The 15,770-nt window shown below is 53.3% G+C and overlaps 9 protein-coding genes across 9 annotated transcripts; 2 read left to right on the forward strand and 7 right to left on the reverse strand.

The window, feature by feature from the left end:
• Positions 1–241: 241 nt before the first annotated feature.
• Positions 242–523, reverse strand: N656DRAFT_676426 (ankyrin; the record flags this gene model as incomplete). Its single annotated transcript, XM_064810488.1, has 1 exon — positions 242–523. A coding segment is annotated over one exon (282 nt), but the record flags the coding sequence as incomplete, so codon positions are not given.
• A 48-nt stretch (positions 524–571) lies between these two features.
• Positions 572–3,354, reverse strand: N656DRAFT_452244 (uncharacterized protein). Its single transcript, XM_064809691.1, has 5 exons — positions 3,286–3,354; positions 2,901–3,218; positions 2,690–2,849; positions 2,339–2,635; positions 572–2,275 (listed from the first exon to the last, which is right to left on the reverse strand). Exons 2-5 carry the CDS (start codon positions 3,204–3,206, stop codon positions 810–812), a joined length of 2,229 nt encoding a protein of 742 aa, XP_064665652.1. The 5' UTR covers positions 3,207–3,218; positions 3,286–3,354; the 3' UTR covers positions 572–809.
• N656DRAFT_452290 (uncharacterized protein) lies at positions 3,078–4,056 on the reverse strand. The gene is made up of 3 exons (XM_064809692.1): positions 3,852–4,056; positions 3,286–3,768; positions 3,078–3,218 (listed from the first exon to the last, which is right to left on the reverse strand). Exons 1-2 carry the CDS (start codon positions 3,941–3,943, stop codon positions 3,378–3,380), a joined length of 483 nt encoding a protein of 160 aa, XP_064665653.1. The 5' UTR covers positions 3,944–4,056; the 3' UTR covers positions 3,078–3,218; positions 3,286–3,377.
• Positions 4,057–4,608: 552 nt separating this feature from the next.
• N656DRAFT_784622 (uncharacterized protein) lies at positions 4,609–5,879 on the forward strand. Its single transcript, XM_064816210.1, has 2 exons — positions 4,609–5,265; positions 5,362–5,879. Exons 1-2 carry the CDS (start codon positions 4,913–4,915, stop codon positions 5,693–5,695), a joined length of 687 nt encoding a protein of 228 aa, XP_064665654.1. The 5' UTR covers positions 4,609–4,912; the 3' UTR covers positions 5,696–5,879.
• A 436-nt stretch (positions 5,880–6,315) lies between these two features.
• N656DRAFT_740661 (uncharacterized protein) lies at positions 6,316–7,104 on the forward strand (the record flags this gene model as incomplete). Its single annotated transcript, XM_064812805.1, has 2 exons — positions 6,316–6,718; positions 6,881–7,104. Coding segments are annotated over exons 1-2 (561 nt in total), but the record flags the coding sequence as incomplete, so codon positions are not given.
• A 108-nt stretch (positions 7,105–7,212) lies between these two features.
• On the reverse strand, positions 7,213–9,495 carry N656DRAFT_784626 (pseudouridine synthase). Its single transcript, XM_064816211.1, has 3 exons — positions 9,229–9,495; positions 7,713–9,140; positions 7,213–7,657 (listed from the first exon to the last, which is right to left on the reverse strand). Exons 1-3 carry the CDS (start codon positions 9,429–9,431, stop codon positions 7,483–7,485), a joined length of 1,806 nt encoding a protein of 601 aa, XP_064665656.1. The 5' UTR covers positions 9,432–9,495; the 3' UTR covers positions 7,213–7,482.
• Positions 9,496–10,094: 599 nt separating this feature from the next.
• On the reverse strand, positions 10,095–10,814 carry N656DRAFT_792802 (uncharacterized protein; the record flags this gene model as incomplete). The annotated part of the gene is made up of 3 exons (XM_064817112.1): positions 10,095–10,113; positions 10,173–10,585; positions 10,644–10,814. The coding sequence occupies 3 exons, from the start codon at positions 10,812–10,814 to the stop codon at positions 10,095–10,097; spliced, it is 603 nt and encodes a 200-aa protein (XP_064665657.1).
• A 1,291-nt stretch (positions 10,815–12,105) lies between these two features.
• Positions 12,106–13,015, reverse strand: N656DRAFT_784629 (uncharacterized protein). Its single transcript, XM_064816212.1, has 2 exons — positions 12,538–13,015; positions 12,106–12,414 (listed from the first exon to the last, which is right to left on the reverse strand). The coding sequence occupies exons 1-2, from the start codon at positions 12,766–12,768 to the stop codon at positions 12,340–12,342; spliced, it is 306 nt and encodes a 101-aa protein (XP_064665658.1). The 5' UTR covers positions 12,769–13,015; the 3' UTR covers positions 12,106–12,339.
• A 462-nt stretch (positions 13,016–13,477) lies between these two features.
• Positions 13,478–15,761, reverse strand: N656DRAFT_762260 (glycosyltransferase family 1 protein). The gene is made up of 3 exons (XM_064813261.1): positions 14,955–15,761; positions 14,126–14,833; positions 13,478–14,018 (listed from the first exon to the last, which is right to left on the reverse strand). The coding sequence occupies exons 1-3, from the start codon at positions 15,503–15,505 to the stop codon at positions 13,730–13,732; spliced, it is 1,548 nt and encodes a 515-aa protein (XP_064665659.1). The 5' UTR covers positions 15,506–15,761; the 3' UTR covers positions 13,478–13,729.
• Between the last annotated feature and the right edge of the window lie 9 nt (positions 15,762–15,770).

Genomic DNA, 15,770 nt, shown 5'->3' on the forward strand with positions numbered 1-15,770 from the left:
CACGTTGCACACGCAAGTCAGCGGCCGTCCCTTGGGTTGGTTGGAGGTCAGATACTGTTCGGCCCCAGCTGTTTGGGCCTGGATGAGCTATGCGCCCTTGCACCACAAGTCCACGAAGATACGAAAGGTTTTGAGTGTTGCCTCCGGAAGCTGCCATGTGCAAGAGCGTGTTTCCGAATGAATCTGTGTGTGAGACATCATGGGGTCGGCGGCCGAGCAGCCCCTCAAACATCGCCAATGTGCCATACGCTGCGGCAAAGGCGACAGGTCGACGTCCGTGTTTGTCCCGTAGGCCAAGGTCAATCAGCGGGTGCTTTGTGAGCCAAAGAAACATCTCGTCGTTCCCAGAACTAATGGCACGGTGCGCGACGGTCCATCCATTCTTATCCTTCGCATTCAGGACATGAACCGGACTTTGGGATGCCAAGAGTTTGAGCACACGGAAATGGCCTTTGCGCGCGGCAAGATGCAGTGCCGTTTCTCCATCTTTCGTTTTTTCGTGGATGGAGACCCCATCGATCAAGCAGGGCTTCCACGGCCGGCAAGACGCCTGCCTTCGCAGCAATATGGAGGGCTGCCGCGCCCTCGGTGAAGCCCAGTTCAGGAGAGCTCAGGATAATTGTCACGGCCTTGTCTAGGCCCTCGTGAATGGCAAGACTCAGTGGTGTATATCCAAAGACGTCCATCGCATTTGGATCGATGCCAGGAAATGAGAGGAGCTCATAAAGAGTCGTCTCCGAGACGGACGATCCGCGGATCTCTTTTCCCGGATGTCCACTTCTTGGTCCGAGCAAGGTACCTTGCTCGTCTTACCACTCTTGAATGCATCTATGCAACAGAGTTTGCCCGAACCGCGTTCTGCCGTTGATGTCCAGGCCGAGACCAGTCAGAAACTGCACACGGTTCAATGGAAATCTTCGTATCTCAGCGACAACAATGCGTATGAAGTGATCGCCGCGTTCATTAGTCACATTGAGGTCCAACCGGACAGGGGGTGTGGCCGCTGGTTCGAAGAGACAGTCCAGCCCGTGATCCCACAGATCCAAGACGATGTCTCTGTTGTCATACCACCTGAAACATCTCATATGATGGTCGAACAGCCGTGCGAAGTACCACCAAATTTCCTGGACTCGATCGCCACGGTCCTTGAGGTGTTGATACCAGTGGAGATAAGCGTACCGCAGGAATTTGTTTTGGGCACAGGCTTGGCCGAGCTCGGAGTTAGCAAAGTCATCGAGGCTAACATACAAGAGACAGTCAAGACCAAAATCGAAGTTGGCAGCAGCCATGTCTATGTGGAAAGTGTTCAGTTTGTTGTTGACCATTCGAACGCTAGTCAGGTAGTCTTTGCAGGACAAGTGGACTAGAGATATCGTCCCAGTATCGTCAACCCTGATGAGATGGGGACAGGCGCGCCGGAAAAAAGCGTGCATGTTGAGGCGAGCGTCGATATCGCACAATCTCTGTGGCCTGTCTCTCAATGCTAGTGCAATGGCAATCTCGTTGACGTAGAGCGGCCTAGTAGCCGAAACAATGAGTTGTAACGAGTGCAGCAAGTCATGCCGATATTTGGGTTCGACCTTGTCTAGTATTCGTTGATAAAGCGCCTCCATGCCTGGTGGCAGGAGTTGCAGGACTTGTAGTCGTTCTCTTAGCATGATCTCTGTCCAGATACCCACGCCGTCGATAAAATAGGCCCAGGCAAGCGACGCCCAAAGAAACATGCCATTCGCTCTTACCAACAGCTCCGAAACGATGGTTTGAGTCAGGGCGTCTCCGAAATGGTTGTCCTCGCCATAAGTGCAGACGGTCTCCTTGACAAATTTAGCGTGGTCGGCCTCGTTTCCTTGTGCAGTGTCAAGATTGAGGGAACAGGCACCACTTTGCCGCATATATGTTGCAATGTCAGGATCGTCCCGGCTGGTGATAATAATCTTAGGTAGATAGCTAGATGATCGTCGGCCGACTCGGAGTACTGCGCAGAAACGCTCTAAAAAGAGAGTCCGGTCGCTCTCGTCCAGCTCGTCAAGTGCATCTATGACCAGGTAGAGGTATCTAGTGACTCTTCGTTGTATTGAGTCCAGTCCGAGGATTTTCTCAGATCGCAAAGATTCTTGAGTGACTAGATCTTGGTAGATGGACCAGAGGTGAGACAAGGCCTCTTCGGGTTTTGGGGGATGTTTGAGCATTGTATGGCGCATTCTCATCGTTCCTCGAAGCCGTGCTGTGTGGGGGAGTTGAGAGAGAAGTTGATGAATTAGCGAGCGCAGTAGACCTGTTAACGTTTAGGCTTCTGAGCTGCTATAGGAGCAAAAGAAGAACGCAATGATGGGTTTACCAGCGTTGCCAAACCCAGGGTTGTCCATCTGAGGGAGAACCTCCTCGACAAGATACTTGGCAAGTACCGACTTGCCTTGCCCAGGATAGCCATGCAGCCAGAACAGCCCCCCACCGTTTCGGCGAGACCACTGCAAGAAGGCTGCTTCTTGAAGAATCCAAGAACATGAATCCGGAAAGCGCTGCGGGACATGATCCACGATGGATCGGTAATCGAAGAGAAAAAAGTCGTCGACATGGTCGTATGGCTCATAAGCGTCCTCACAGGACTCCGCACCCTGGGCCGCCCCGATGTATGCTTGATAGATGGTCAGCGTTCGCTGTTATCAAGACCGCTAGCATGGTAACAGACGTATGGGCTCGGCCTTCTTCTTGGTTCCGTTTTCTAGGTCCCGCAAAACGTTCGAAATGTCTTTGACGCCAGGTTCCCTGACCATCTCACGATGATCCGCGTCTATTGTTTCACATATCTCTTCCGGCCACCCAACTTTCGATGAATAAGTATCGACAATCTGTTCAGTTAGCTCATAGTACTGCAAGATGATTATCTTTATCGCATCTACCTTGCTATTTAGTCCTTTGATACCTGTGAGGGGGCGACTTTCTTGAAAGGAGTGTATTCGGATAGGAGATGGAGCTCGGGACAACGTCTTCAGGAAATCGTCATGGATGAGATCAAGAATGGCAGAGTCGACTTCTAAATCAGACAGAAGCTTCGAATTCGAGTCCGCCAGGGCAAGGGCAATCAGTTTCGATGCCAGGAGACCCCAGGATGCTGCATCGGATCCTCTGTGATGGCACCCGCAGAAAACAACAGCAGATATCCGTCTCAAAGACTGGCGAAATCTGTCGTCTAAGCTGGATTCCATTGACGAGAGTGCCTGGGACGTGTCAATACCAAAGCAAAATCAAGAGATGCTGTAAACCAAGGACGCAGGATCCACATACCCGCTTGACCAAAAGTCCACCAAGGCTGTGAGCGACGAAAATGATCGGGCGCTGGATAAGGGTAGTTTAGTTCATCTTAGATTTGGTGGGAATTAGGCACGGGGGCGATGTTTGGCTCTTACATCATCCTTCAGGGTTCTTTCAAGTCTGATCATGAGGTCGTTGGCATGCTTGAGGACGTTATTCTGGTTGTTCTTGCCCCAAAAACCAGCGACATCCGCGTTGTAACCATAGGTCCATATACGGCAGCTCGGCAACACCTCAGGGAGGCGGTCAACCGGCCAGCACACGATCGTTTTCTCCGGATCAGGTGTCTGTGTGGTGTCGGGGCTTGGACGGCGAAGGAAGTTGCGGACGCGCGAGGGGACGAGACGTCGCTTTGTGTGTGGTACGGACGGGCTCGAAGAGGTGGCCGAGGGAGAAGTGCTCGTATATTCCCACCTAAATCGCGGGTGGCCATGAAGGCCGTGGACGAATATCACGCTGTGAGGGAAGACAGTCAGTCACACGTCTTGTGCCACCACTATCAGTAGGACTGTAGGAGAGGGGTAAGGTAGCTTGTATACTTTGCCGTTGGTGCCTCAGGCGGATCATGGAGAAGAGTGAAACCGAGTCTGTCTATTACGATGCGATCCATTGTTTCCGACATGGGAAGCATTCGCTACCGCTTGCCAGATCTTATTCAGATTTCAGGCAGGTACGATGACTGGCATTGCTTGGGTTGGGATCGGATCGCGACAGGTGCAGCTGAGGCTGAAGCTGCAGCTCCTGCCTAAGGTATATACAATACCTCCTTGCAACTCCCTGCAGCTAGGCCAATCAGGATAGGTAGGTTCACCTCTCAGCTGTATTGTATGTACTGTACCTAGTTATCCTCGTACGCAACCAAACCCCAATCTACTGCTCAGTATCTGCCAGGGAAAACCACATCCTCCATTGAGATTATACAGGATATCTTTCAGTTCATCACTCTTAGCCAAGCTCCTGTTATAGAGCGACAGAAACTGTTAGTTGCTGATAGCTGAACTTCCAGAACGGTTGGAAAGTTGAACAAACCTAATGTAACCGAGAATTCGCTATTGCGAGTATGAGGTAAGCAGCGCCCCTAAATGGAAAGTGAGATCCAACTAAAGATGACAGGATGATTGGAATGCGAGAGCATAGTAGCATACAGCGCAAGTCCGAGGCAACGCCCCAGCCCCTCCCGCTCCATCAGGCGAGCTGGTTGGTTACTTCGGTAGTAAACCAGCATCGCAATCGCTCAGCCTGACCGCAGCCAACAGAACGCGAGCCACGCTGACCACCTGTTCAAAGAGGATGAACCAACTCCCGAGGCAGCATTACCTCCATTTTCATTTTCTAGAATGAAGGATTGTGGCTCATCTGACCAGAAGAGGATCACCGCCAAGATATATAGGGCTGTCAACCCAGGGACGGGCATGATATAAAGGTGTCCATAAATACCATGCCCTGTAGCATCTACAGACAGCACTGGATATCCTGCCTGACCTAAGTTGTATTGTCGTGAGCCAAATACCACCCAAAAAGTTCACTTCAACCCCGGTCTGCATACACCGCACCGATCATCAAACCTCTTACCTTAGCTTACCGTACAATGAGCACCAACATGGGTTCCTACTTCCTCTATGCACTCCTCTGTGCCGTTGGCCCGGCCGTTGCCCAAACTTCAACTTTAACCGCCGACCTCCTAGTCTTCCAAACTCCGACGGCCACCCCGGCACCGAAAATCGAGGCCGCCGTTTTAGGCTGGAACAGAATGGGCTCGGACTCGGTCGGCCAGACAATCTATTATATCAACTGCCCGGATGATTCCCTTAGCCGAACCAAGAGGCCTCCTTGCGATCTGCTCGATAACGCGAGTGTGACGGTCAACCCCAGCACCATGACGTTCAACATCAAGCAACAGACAGTAGACATCTCGGTTACCGAAGATATAACCAGATCAACCTCCTTCCTCATGTACGTCCGCAACCAAAATACCTACATACCCGTACTCATTTCCGAGCACAAATGGTTGAGCGACAAGTACTAACCTCCGATCTCGATACTGGGTAGGACCGGCTCGGCGGACTGCACAGTCAGCGGGACATGGGCAAGCTGTCAGTGGTCAACGAGGGAAATCTTGACGTGGGAGACACAGTCGAATTCGAGCACAGGCACCCCCTCGACCAGCACTGGCGACTGGACGTCCTCCACGACGACCTTCGCCAATGCCCCCCAGCATACCGCCCAAATGGTGATTGTTTCGGGGGGCGAGAGGTTGCCGCCTACGACTTCAAGCAGCGCCACTACCTCGTCGTCATCGGGCGGTGCCGTGGCCCCGAAGCAAACGCAGCAGGCCATACTGGCCGGCGTTGCGGCTGTTGTCGGGGGGATGGCCCTCGTGTAAGTTGTGGGGTTATCTGAGGTAGACCGTTAGGGGCCGAAGGGATCATCTAGGCATCTTCCTTCTAACCAGACGGGTACGCGGGCGGATGGGGACGGGAAGGCGTTTTGGCTGCACGATGCTGGTACTAGTACCAAGGTCAGTAGGTAGTACCGTTGTCCATGTATATAGCCTCAGTCGTTCATTACCGTTAGTACGTTAGTTATGCACACATAGCCTGAGCCCTGAGTGTGGTTAAACATGGGAGAAACTCACATCGCACGTGAATGGGTACTGAGTCCGACTGTACAATACCTATGTACCGGTAGTCCGAAGCGGGCAGTGAGTCGAAATCCCGAAAAGCAGTGGAAGAATGGTTTGTGTGGTTGGAAGTGGGCTTAAAGTTTCTTAACAGTTGAAGTTGGAGCAATGGCTGCAATGCAGTGGCCCGAGAGTGGCTCCTTCCAAATTCCAACCCATCTCCAATCCTGGTAAAGTGGGGACCGTGTGGACGCTCGACTTGTGGATTTCCACACTGTCTTCTCACCTGCAAGTTCAAATTCCGCACTGCATCAATTGATTGACATACAATGAACTTCAGGAAGTTGAAGTCAAAAAGCATCGCCAGCGTTGCGGAATGTTAAAAGTCCCAGCACCTGTACATTCAACTGCCTACTGGCTCCTTCCACCATCAAATTCAGAGCCAGGATGGACCGGGACCATAAGAACGCATCCGAGGATCTTCAAGGTGAGTCCCGCTTCAAGTTCTATGACCAGAAATGGAACAAGTCCTTCCTCATTGTGTATCCTAAGCTCACCCGCGGCATCTTCTTTCTTCGCACATCCGCGACTCCAAACAAGCCTAACTTACCTGGTAAACTGACAACCATCCCTCGTTCGACAGAAAGGAAAAACATCCTCATCGCCGAAATCATGACCGCCTTCCGCGACCTGGTGACGCACGCAGCAGCCAAAGTCGACAGCACTGCCTCAACAGGACAGGCCGCCTACAGCAGCATGGCGCTCGAATTCACAATGAGCAGCCTGGTACTTAATCCCTCGCCACCCCACACCTCTCTCCCAACTCCCCATTCCCCTTCAACCCACCAACCTCACCCCCCCCACCCTCACCCCTTCTCCCGATCACGGACCACCCCCAACCCCACCCCTCATCCTTACCAGTTTCTAACCTTCCCCTTTTTATCACAGATAAAATCAACCGAAGACCTCCTCTCCCTAACCCGGCGACTCCGCGAGCTATGGGTGGTTGGGCCCCTACGAGCTCCAGGGGAAGGGGACGAGCAAGCCGAAGCAACGATGCGCCACGACGCTGACACAGTGCTGGCCATGCTCAACGCGCTGCGGGACGGCGAGCGCCAGCGGTTGCTGGCACAGGCGGCTGGGGACACGGGGTGTTTGACGCTGGAGAGGGGTCCCATTGACGGTGCTCCGCTGCCGCTGGTGCCGGGGGTTCGGGTTCCGGGAGCGGCGGGAGGGCAAGGGCAGGGGCAGGGGCAAGTGCAAGGGCAAGGGGTGGGGGATGTTAAGGTTAAGAAGGAAGAAGGGGGGGTGTGATGTCTAGGTTCGATGAAAGTGAGTTTGTGGTTAGCTGTTTTATGTTTTGAGGCTCTATGGGACTGCAGGGATATGATTTCCCGGAGTAGGAGTTCAGGCGCCCAGGGCTATGGCGATGGGAGACACCGGCATGATCGGACATACACATGAGGACAACGTGTCGTGCATGAACTGTGGTCGGTGCCAGTTGTTACCAGAATTCATAGTTTCTATTACGGCCTTGAGATAGGCCGCCGTCATGTACCGACCTCCTCTACGCCATCCGCGTCATCACCAAGCTCGGCTTCCAACGCCTTCGGCACCTTCTCTGTCCGGGCGGAGCGCTCGTGCGATGCTTCAAGCCCTCCGGCGGTCACCCACAGGAAGTAGTCGGTGCGGAAGTTGTCGACCTGGTTGAAGAATAGGTGGAATCTGTAGCAGTGTTAGGGACGTCGACAGCCACAATAAAAGTGTTGCCGATACTCACGAGTTCTCCTTTTCCTCAACCTCAAACATGCGTTTATAGATGTGTTCATCCTTGAACTTAGTGATTTGGTCCTCATATTTCGCAAAATCGATCGCCTCCCGGCCGAGCCCCGCCGCTTTCTTGTTGTACTCAGTAAACATTGGGCGCTCGAGCATTAACCCCAGACCGGGCGCCTTGGGGATGCTGATCCGCCGCGGCCCATAACTCTGGGTGATGAGGTCCAGCGGGGCGCCGCATCGGACAACCATCACGGCCATGGCGACCATCTTCCGGATCTGGTGCATCATGAAGCTTTGGCCGTGAACTTTGAGCGAGAGCCACTCGGTATCGCGAATTTGGATCGGTGTAGGGTTGACCACGAATGACTTGATGTGCCGCTTGGCAGATGGGTCATTCGCCGACTTCATCACCGTGTAGTTGTGGTAGTTGCGCGTTCCTAGGTAAAGGTTGAGTGCCTGCTGGAGCCTCTCAATGCGAGGTGCAGTCACTCGGTATCGGCGCTTGGCAGCGACATACGCAGCCTTGACATCCTTTAGTGCCAATTCCACAGGTGTTAGCTCCCTTTCCGTCTTCGGTTCCTTGATGGAGCTGTCCTCGGTAGTTGCACCGGTTTCAGCCTTGGACTCGCCCGCCTGAGCAGCCTGTGCTGCATCTTCGGAACCGGATTCTGTCGGTATCCCCTCTTCATTGAGCTCCTGATCCGCTGTATCATGGAGCTTCCGCAAGACCTCTGCTCTGACGGCGGGATCCAACTTCGCGAGAATGGGCTGTATGTCATTCTTCTCCACCTCCTCCCAGAAGTCCTTCACATCATCCAGGCGGCTCATGTACTCGTCATAGACCCCTTTCTCCTTGGCCGATGCGGCAATTTTCTTCCCGAGGAAGCTGTGTGGCTGTGGAGGGAGCAAGGAATAGCTGGGCATGAGATACTCGTACCACCTGGAGTCGCAGGCCTGATAGCAGCTGAAGCCATTGCTGGTACGCTGGATCCCCCAAACCCTGATCTGCTCCGGGAGATGCTCATTGATCTTGTCGACGATATCGGGGTCCTCGACGATCAACTTGAGTGACAGGACGTTGCCGGCTGCGTGGACGCCCTTGTCAGTCCTTGCGCAGCGAACCAAACTGGATTTCTTGGGGTCGTCCGCGTTCGCCTTTGAAATGGCCCCTGCTGCAACAAAGGCAGCGAATATTTCTCCCTCGATCGTTTTGTCCTTATGGTTGATTTGAATGCCGTGGTAGCCCGTGCCGGCGTATCCAATCAGCACGGCTACCTTGCGCTTTGGCCGGCGCTCCTCGGCAGCGATCTCTTCGGGGGTAAATGCAATGCTCATGTAGCTATTGCCATTTGTTTCCTCGGCAATCACCCGGCGACGTTTGGCATCGCGGTTGTTCTGGATCTGCTCGCGCTTGTCGGGGACATCTCCTCTGCGACCTGGTTAGTGTCGGAATTTGCGTTCTCTGCCCGTATTGTATATCAAGAAACAAAGAGACCCAAACTCCCGTGACAACGTACTTTGCGCTCCCAAAGCCCGCGTGTTTGCGCTTCTGCCTCGGCTTGTCGTTTCCGCGATCCTGGCCTCTGCCGCCCCGCTTGCCGTTGTTGCGCCGCCCTCCGTTCTGATGGTTATTGCCCTTGTTGTCGCTGGACCCAGTGGTTGTCGCAGTGGCATTAGGTGTCGCAAGCGCAGGAGCGCCAGATATTTCGTCGGCTGCCATCTTGCGGTTCGGGAAACCGACCTCATTACGATGCGATGGGTTGATTGACGTGGATAACGTTTAGGGAAATTTGCGATTATTTTCAAGCACAGGCGTTTACTGGGCATGGGGCCATTCCCAATTAGGCATGGCTTACCCGCCTCCTAGCATGTGAATTCGCTGCATTGTGAATCGAGCTTTCCGCAAACAACATCGCTCCTGTTCTTTCCAGCATCTACAGGACCTTGCTTCCATTTTACTGACATCTTATCTTTCGATGTTTGATCTTTTCGTGTTCTCTCCTAAGTGATAACTCAATTTCTGCTCAATTGATTATCCCGAACACATGACAAGTCCAAGCAATTGAATTCTGTCCCAAGTACGGATACGGATATCCGTAGATCTACTTAACCTCGAGTGGACATCGGGGGGCAGTGCGCCCGCCATCCGTGGGCAGTGTGGCGCACACCTACCCCTAACCCCGACTATTTTAAGTTACAAGGGTTAGGGTTATAAATGAGCCCTGCCACTGAAGGCGGGCGCACTGGCCCCCGATGCCCACTCTTATCCTCAACAATCTCTCCGGTAGCAAGAAGGCGCTGGCCTTCCTCCAGCCGCAGAAACCGCACCGGCGGCCGCTGCCACTCCAAAACGTCATTCCCGAGCTTGCGAAGCTGGTCGGTTTCACAGGCCCGTATCCAGCCTGTTTCATTGTAAGGCTCCGCGTCTACAATCAGCTTTGGCCAGCTGAGCGGCTCTGACGCCTTGGTGGAATGATCGACCACTTTGTCGGCTTCGGTCCTTCTAGCCACCCACTCGTCCAGAACCCGCCGGTACTCCTCTACGGGCCTGTCAAGCTTCGTATCCGGGTGCTTCGTCCATTTCCGCTTGCGCTGGATCTTGGAAGCGTCAAGCTCGTGGGGGTAAAATTCCTCCGCGAAGCAGAACTCGCGCGTGATGAGCTCGTACACGGTAAACATCACAAATTTGACGTCGTTGCGCTCCGCATCGTATCTAAACCTCCATCCGTCCTCCCCGTCTCCCTCCCAGCCCAGCTTTGCCGCCCAGTTGAAGTCGAAGAGTTGGATGCAGTCTGTTTCGGCATCAATGAGCAGGTGCCAGGGGCATATGTCGCCGTGGACGATGCCCAGCCGGAGGTTGAGGTGATCGACGACCTGCTCAACAGATTAGCTAGGTGTCGTGAATCCGAAGGGCAAGGCCCAGGGCACTGACATTGATCAGCTGCTCCAGGTACTTCAGCTTGAAGACTCGTTCCTTATTCTCATACAAGGTTCCGCCAGGAATATAACGAGTGGTGAACCCGACCACCCTGTCGACGCCGTCAATCCTGTCGACGACCAAGGAGTCGAACGGGACAATGTTTGGGTGCTTGGGCATGCGCATAATGCAGTTTGCCTCATACCACCGACTGTTGACATGCTGACGGATACAGTAATATTTGAAAACCACCTTCCTCGTCTCGCCGGGCCGTGGCGAGTATGAGGTCAAGTCAACTGAGAGGCCCAGGCGATCGAGTTCAGTGAGTTGGCCGCGACGTATCGTGGGCACGCGCCGCGGAAAGTCGGTTCTCTGAGGATAAAACGGGCGTCCACGACCAATCCATTTCAGCTTCTGTGTGGCTTGCAATCAGTGAGCCGTCCTCGGAAAGCTCAACCGCCACGACATCGGCAGGAAGAGTATCGATGAATTTGTCGACAGCCGTTATGACAAAGTCATTACTGATTCCCGGTGTCGCAACCTGCACGCCAAGGTGTCGTCTCTGGTCAAAATCATATAAAAGGAGTTCTTCTGCCCCGTTTGGAGGGTAGTTTCTTCCTGACCAAGGAATACGAAGACGGCCATCCGGGCCACAGTGCAAGAACCAGTTTGACCCCATGATTTCCTTTGGACGGTTTGCTGTCGGCCAAAAGGACAATGAAGGACCCGGCGGGCTCGAGATGGCCGAAGTAAGTGGTGGACTCGGGTTGCAAACGCTAGGTCGGCAGCTCAAAAGGTATGCTCAAGATGGAAATGGCTTTGCCAAGCTTCGAAAGAGAGAGGTCTCGAGGTCCTTCAACTAGTGACGAGGGTCTCGCTGGTACTTATAGGTGTTGCTCAAGCTCTCTGATATGATCATGTGACCAGACCAGATCCTACTGCTCCAACGGAGGAATGGTATTGGTCACCCTGGCCGAGCCGCTGGATGGCGGCAGGGGGGCTGACTTACTTCGGGTCCGTGGACCTATCCCATCGAGTTTCCTCTGTGCCTAGGCATCACACGGCAGCACAGTAGCCATTACGGACCCCAGAAGCCATATGTGGCAGCATCCAACTGATCCCACATGGCGTACATTCCGTAGACTACGAGACGAACTACCTTATGCCAGCTGCGCTGACACTAGAGAGGCCAGGTAGGTCGGTACTATCCAAGGTTAGGCACTTTTAAGGCAATAGACCCGTTGCCCTGTCGAGTCAACATGTGCAGCTGTCTATTCCCGCGGCCATACGGACCCATACTCAAACATCCACCTTGACGGTTAGCTCAACATTTGGGTTAATCACACACATGGCTTCGAAGAACTGCCACTTGGCCGGGTCGGTCTCTGGGAAGTTCTGTAGGCGAGGGACCATGGGATCCAGGGTCTGACTACCCAGTACCCACTAGACGGGCTATAATATATACGTGAAGTAAACCATAGTACTTAGGTATTCCAAGCCACCTGAACACTATATCTGGTTCAGCTGAGTTTTACATTGTTGTCGCTATTTCACCTCAAGTTTCTATAGAATTCCATGTCATGACTCGGCATAGAGCAGTTTAACGCTGCTCGCCGGCGCCCTTCGAACCGGCAAGTCAGCAATTGATGCCGAACTTCTGGTTGCTCCCAAGCCTCCATCTCATTCTACGTGATATTGGCCCAGCTACCCCTTATGCCTTGCACCCCAGAGTGCCCGTGGCCCAGTCCTGAACCGTCGTCTCGGCGCATCCATAGCAAGCACACAGCTGGTTGCACCATGTTGTCGTCAGTGCGTATGTTCATGCATAAATGGTGCTCAATGACTTTGAAAACTGCACTGCCATGGAACTGGAAAAAGGTTGAGCTAGGTAGTATGGGTATGTACTTACAAGCTCCTCAGCTCTCGCCTCGTCTTGGTCATCCACACATCTCAAGACCGTAGACTTGTCACCAAACCTGATGAACGCGGCGAAACAGGCATTTGCCTGGATGACAGGCCGGCAGGTCTCGCTGAAGGCATCGCAGGGTCCATCGCGGGAGACAAGGGCGGATGGCGCTGGAGCAGCTGACGCGGAGAGGAAGGGGATAAATGATATGACTAAGAGGGAAAGACGGAGCATTGAGATTACTTTTGTTCGGTCGGGGTGAGTATGATGGCTTTAGAGTGGCTTTGTGAGAACTGCGAGGATTGAGTGTGTGAGGATTAGGGGTTCGTCCAGGAAAGCTTGAGGTGAGGTTTGAGTTTGTCTTATATACCAGCGAATTTCCGTCATGAGTGGATTTATCTTCTTATAAGCCCACTTGAAATTTTTAAAAACACCCGCGGTCAGTAAGGACAGGGCTTCAAGTTGGCTAGCATCTGGATCCGATATGTTATCTCAAACTGCAGCAAGCGGGCCGTTGCTTATATGAAGGGTGCAGCGGAACCAGGTCGAGTCCTGAAATTCTGAATGCTTCTTGGTTCACTCCACGGCTAAACAGTGAATCGCCTAACAACCAATAAAGCAGCACCCTCAAATGAGAAGTAATTTACACATTGACTTGCCGCGGACTAATGGCAAAGTCTGGGTCGATTCCAGGTACAGGGGACTCAGGGGTACCGGTTCTGACAGCTTGAGAAGGTTCGGTGGATGCTTCTATGTGCTTCAAAATGCGTTTGAGATAATACCTTGATTCAAATCCCGTGGTGATGTTGCTGCCGGGTAAATCTGGACCATGTGTGCTTGAGCCTCCTCGTTTATCTCTCTCTCTGGCTCCGCCATTGTGCCGCTTTTTCCTATGGACGGACCCCAAGTTCCTGACAAGCTGAAAGATGTAATATGGGTATCTGTGGTAGGGCAGTTCGGATTCTAACTTCTATTAAGTACCTTTATTTACGACAGCCTACCTACCTTCTGAGTGGCGAGGCATGTCTGTGTATCTCATCGTTCTATCTACATCATACTACATTGAGAGGTGATACAGTAGGGTAAGAATAAGCTGAGAGTTGCAGTGCAGCTCACCTCAGGGGCTAGGGGTACAGTACCACTGCCCCCTCAAGCTTGAGCAGTGACACTCCCGGCGTATCCACCTCGAGCCAAATCATTTCACCTCCTTTTCACGGCCCTCAACCTCTTCCAGGATTGCGGACGCAGCCACCGTAGCACCTGGGCGCTCGGCACAGATTGCCGCAAGTTCGCGTGCCCGTTTCCTCATCTGCTCTCCCTTGTCCCCAAACACGACATCCTCGAGACAGGGCTGGAGCTCCTTCGCTGAGCACCTGGGTTTGGATTTCTTGTTCGCCCAGTATCCGATCCCAAGATACTCGACTCTGCTCCCAAAGTCGTAGCAGTCCAGCCAACAGGGCAGCAAAACCTGGGGGATGCCCGCGCTGTGCAGTAACATGGCAGTTAGCCGGGGTACCGTACTAGCGGCTTGAGAGTGGAGTGTACGCTGGCAGGACCGCCAAAGCAGGGGCATATGTATGGAGGTACTTACGTCACGGCGTCGTTGTACGAGTTGGCGCCTCCGTGGTTAACCGAGACGACAATGGTACCGGTCCGCAGCACAGCAGAAGGCTCCGGTTTGATCCAGTTAAGAATTCTGACACGGTCCGTTTCTATCCACTGCTTCAAGCCCTCGTATAATCTGGAGCCTGGCCCGGTCTCATAGTTGAGATCCTCTCGCTTCTTAAGCTTCCAGATGACCTGTAACTCTCCGGGTACCCCAGCAATGTCGGCACGATCTTCCCCATTCCGGCGCTTTTCCGTCCAGGCGTCGGCAAGTCGGAGAATATGTTGCAGCGTCTGACCGATTTCCAGTGCTTCTCCCTCGTCCATCTGCTTGAGCGTTCCCAGGTTGACGAAGATGGTTGGCCCACGCTTCAGCCATGCATCCAGCTCGGGATCGACCTCGGAAACGGGAGCGGCTGGCCTGATTATAGGCCCACATGTGGTGAGATGCGGGGGGACGACCAGGGGAAAGTCAATCTCCGGGCGGTTTCCCACGAGAATCTTTTTGCCGGCAGGAGGCTTTGATGCGATAGAGACAAACGTGATAACGTCGGCACCGAGCTCCCGTTTTACATGAGCGGTTACGGTGCGGATATGGCGGTTTGTCATGACAAACCAAACCTGGAGGAAAACAAAGAAGATGTTGACCGGCACCTTTCTCTTGGGAAGGGGGAAAGGATGCGCTGAGCCCGTTCTATAAGAATCAGCAAGATGTCGTATCAGCTCGAAGGAGAAGCGGTACAAGGCAGCCACTGGCCAAGTTGATGCGTGCAAACATTCTCGGGGGCAGGGAGTCAGGGGCCAGATACACTTACATCGGGTATTTCCAGATCGCAGCAAGTCGTGGTTGGAATCGGCCAGCAAACTCCTTGATGGTATTAGGCGACAAAAGGATGTATTTCAGCTTGAGATGATGACAAGCCGACACGGCAGGACTGAAGAGGGCGTCGACGACGATGACGTCCGGCTTGATTTGCTCGACGACGCGAATGAAGGACTTATAAATCCGAATCCACTCAGGCCCGTTCCAGGGCATCAAGAAGTGAGGACTCGTTTTCAACGTGCTGATTATCTGGAAGAAACTCAGAGGCTTGGTCAGGGCATCCCCAAGTCCATTTGCCTGTAACTCCTTGAGGACCCTATCAAAAAGGCACAGGCCGTCTAGCTCGTGGAAAGTCCAGGGCCGGGCACCTTGGGAACACTGCGCAGAGTACTGAGAGGCTGCTGATACTGCTTGTGAGATGGGAGCAAACGAGGCGAAATGGACGTCCACGGTGGCATCGAGTGCCTGGAGGGTATGGCCGGTGGCCAGGAACACATTGGCCTGTCCATGCTCCGCGTTCGCTGCTAAGAGAACCTTTGGCATTGCTGGCAGGTTTTTGGGCTCTCACCCTAGCTTGGATCTTCTTGATGTGTTGGCGATCGTGAGAACGGTGAGATACTACTAGTACATGGACTGGTGCTGGTTTTGTTGTATGGTTGACAGCGAAAGGCTCGGGAGGAAAAATTGCAACTGGGCATCTCTTAGCCAGCCTGAGACAGATAAGGATCTGCAGAGGGATTCAGTAGGATGCAGATTGCAGAGGTCTTACACCCACGCGGCCACGTCTGCAAGGATATCTATGGCACTG

The sequence above is a fragment of the Canariomyces notabilis genome (assembly GCF_033297395.1).
Source record: "Canariomyces notabilis strain CBS 508.74 unplaced genomic scaffold N656scaffold_35, whole genome shotgun sequence".
NCBI classification, from domain to species: Eukaryota; Fungi; Ascomycota; class Sordariomycetes; order Sordariales; family Chaetomiaceae; genus Canariomyces; species Canariomyces notabilis.

Coding starts and splice junctions, on each gene's coding strand:
- N656DRAFT_452244 (XM_064809691.1), bottom strand. CDS start 3,206: ATGGAATCCAGCTTAGACGACAGATTTCGCCAGTCTTTGAGACGGATA. Junction 2,850..2,900: donor TCAAAGGACTAAATAGCAAG/GTAGATGCGATA, acceptor CTAACTGAACAG/ATTGTCGATACTTATTCATC. Junction 2,636..2,689: donor GAAGAAGGCCGAGCCCATAC/GTCTGTTACCAT, acceptor CCATCTATCAAG/CATACATCGGGGCGGCCCAG.
- N656DRAFT_452290 (XM_064809692.1), bottom strand. CDS start 3,943: ATGCTTCCCATGTCGGAAACAATGGATCGCATCGTAATAGACAGACTC. Junction 3,769..3,851: donor CCTGAGGCACCAACGGCAAA/GTATACAAGCTA, acceptor CTTCCCTCACAG/CGTGATATTCGTCCACGGCC.
- N656DRAFT_784622 (XM_064816210.1), top strand. CDS start 4,913: ATGGGTTCCTACTTCCTCTATGCACTCCTCTGTGCCGTTGGCCCGGCC. Junction 5,266..5,361: donor AGATCAACCTCCTTCCTCAT/GTACGTCCGCAA, acceptor GATACTGGGTAG/GACCGGCTCGGCGGACTGCA.
- N656DRAFT_784626 (XM_064816211.1), bottom strand. CDS start 9,431: ATGGCAGCCGACGAAATATCTGGCGCTCCTGCGCTTGCGACACCTAAT. Junction 9,141..9,228: donor GCGGGCTTTGGGAGCGCAAA/GTACGTTGTCAC, acceptor ACCAGGTCGCAG/AGGAGATGTCCCCGACAAGC. Junction 7,658..7,712: donor GTTGAGGAAAAGGAGAACTC/GTGAGTATCGGC, acceptor ACACTGCTACAG/ATTCCACCTATTCTTCAACC.
- N656DRAFT_784629 (XM_064816212.1), bottom strand. CDS start 12,768: ATGCTCCGTCTTTCCCTCTTAGTCATATCATTTATCCCCTTCCTCTCC. Junction 12,415..12,537: donor AGGCGAGAGCTGAGGAGCTT/GTAAGTACATAC, acceptor TGGTGCAACCAG/CTGTGTGCTTGCTATGGATG.
- N656DRAFT_762260 (XM_064813261.1), bottom strand. CDS start 15,505: ATGCCAAAGGTTCTCTTAGCAGCGAACGCGGAGCATGGACAGGCCAAT. Junction 14,834..14,954: donor GCGATCTGGAAATACCCGAT/GTAAGTGTATCT, acceptor TGATTCTTATAG/AACGGGCTCAGCGCATCCTT. Junction 14,019..14,125: donor TCGTACAACGACGCCGTGAC/GTAAGTACCTCC, acceptor GTTACTGCACAG/CGCGGGCATCCCCCAGGTTT.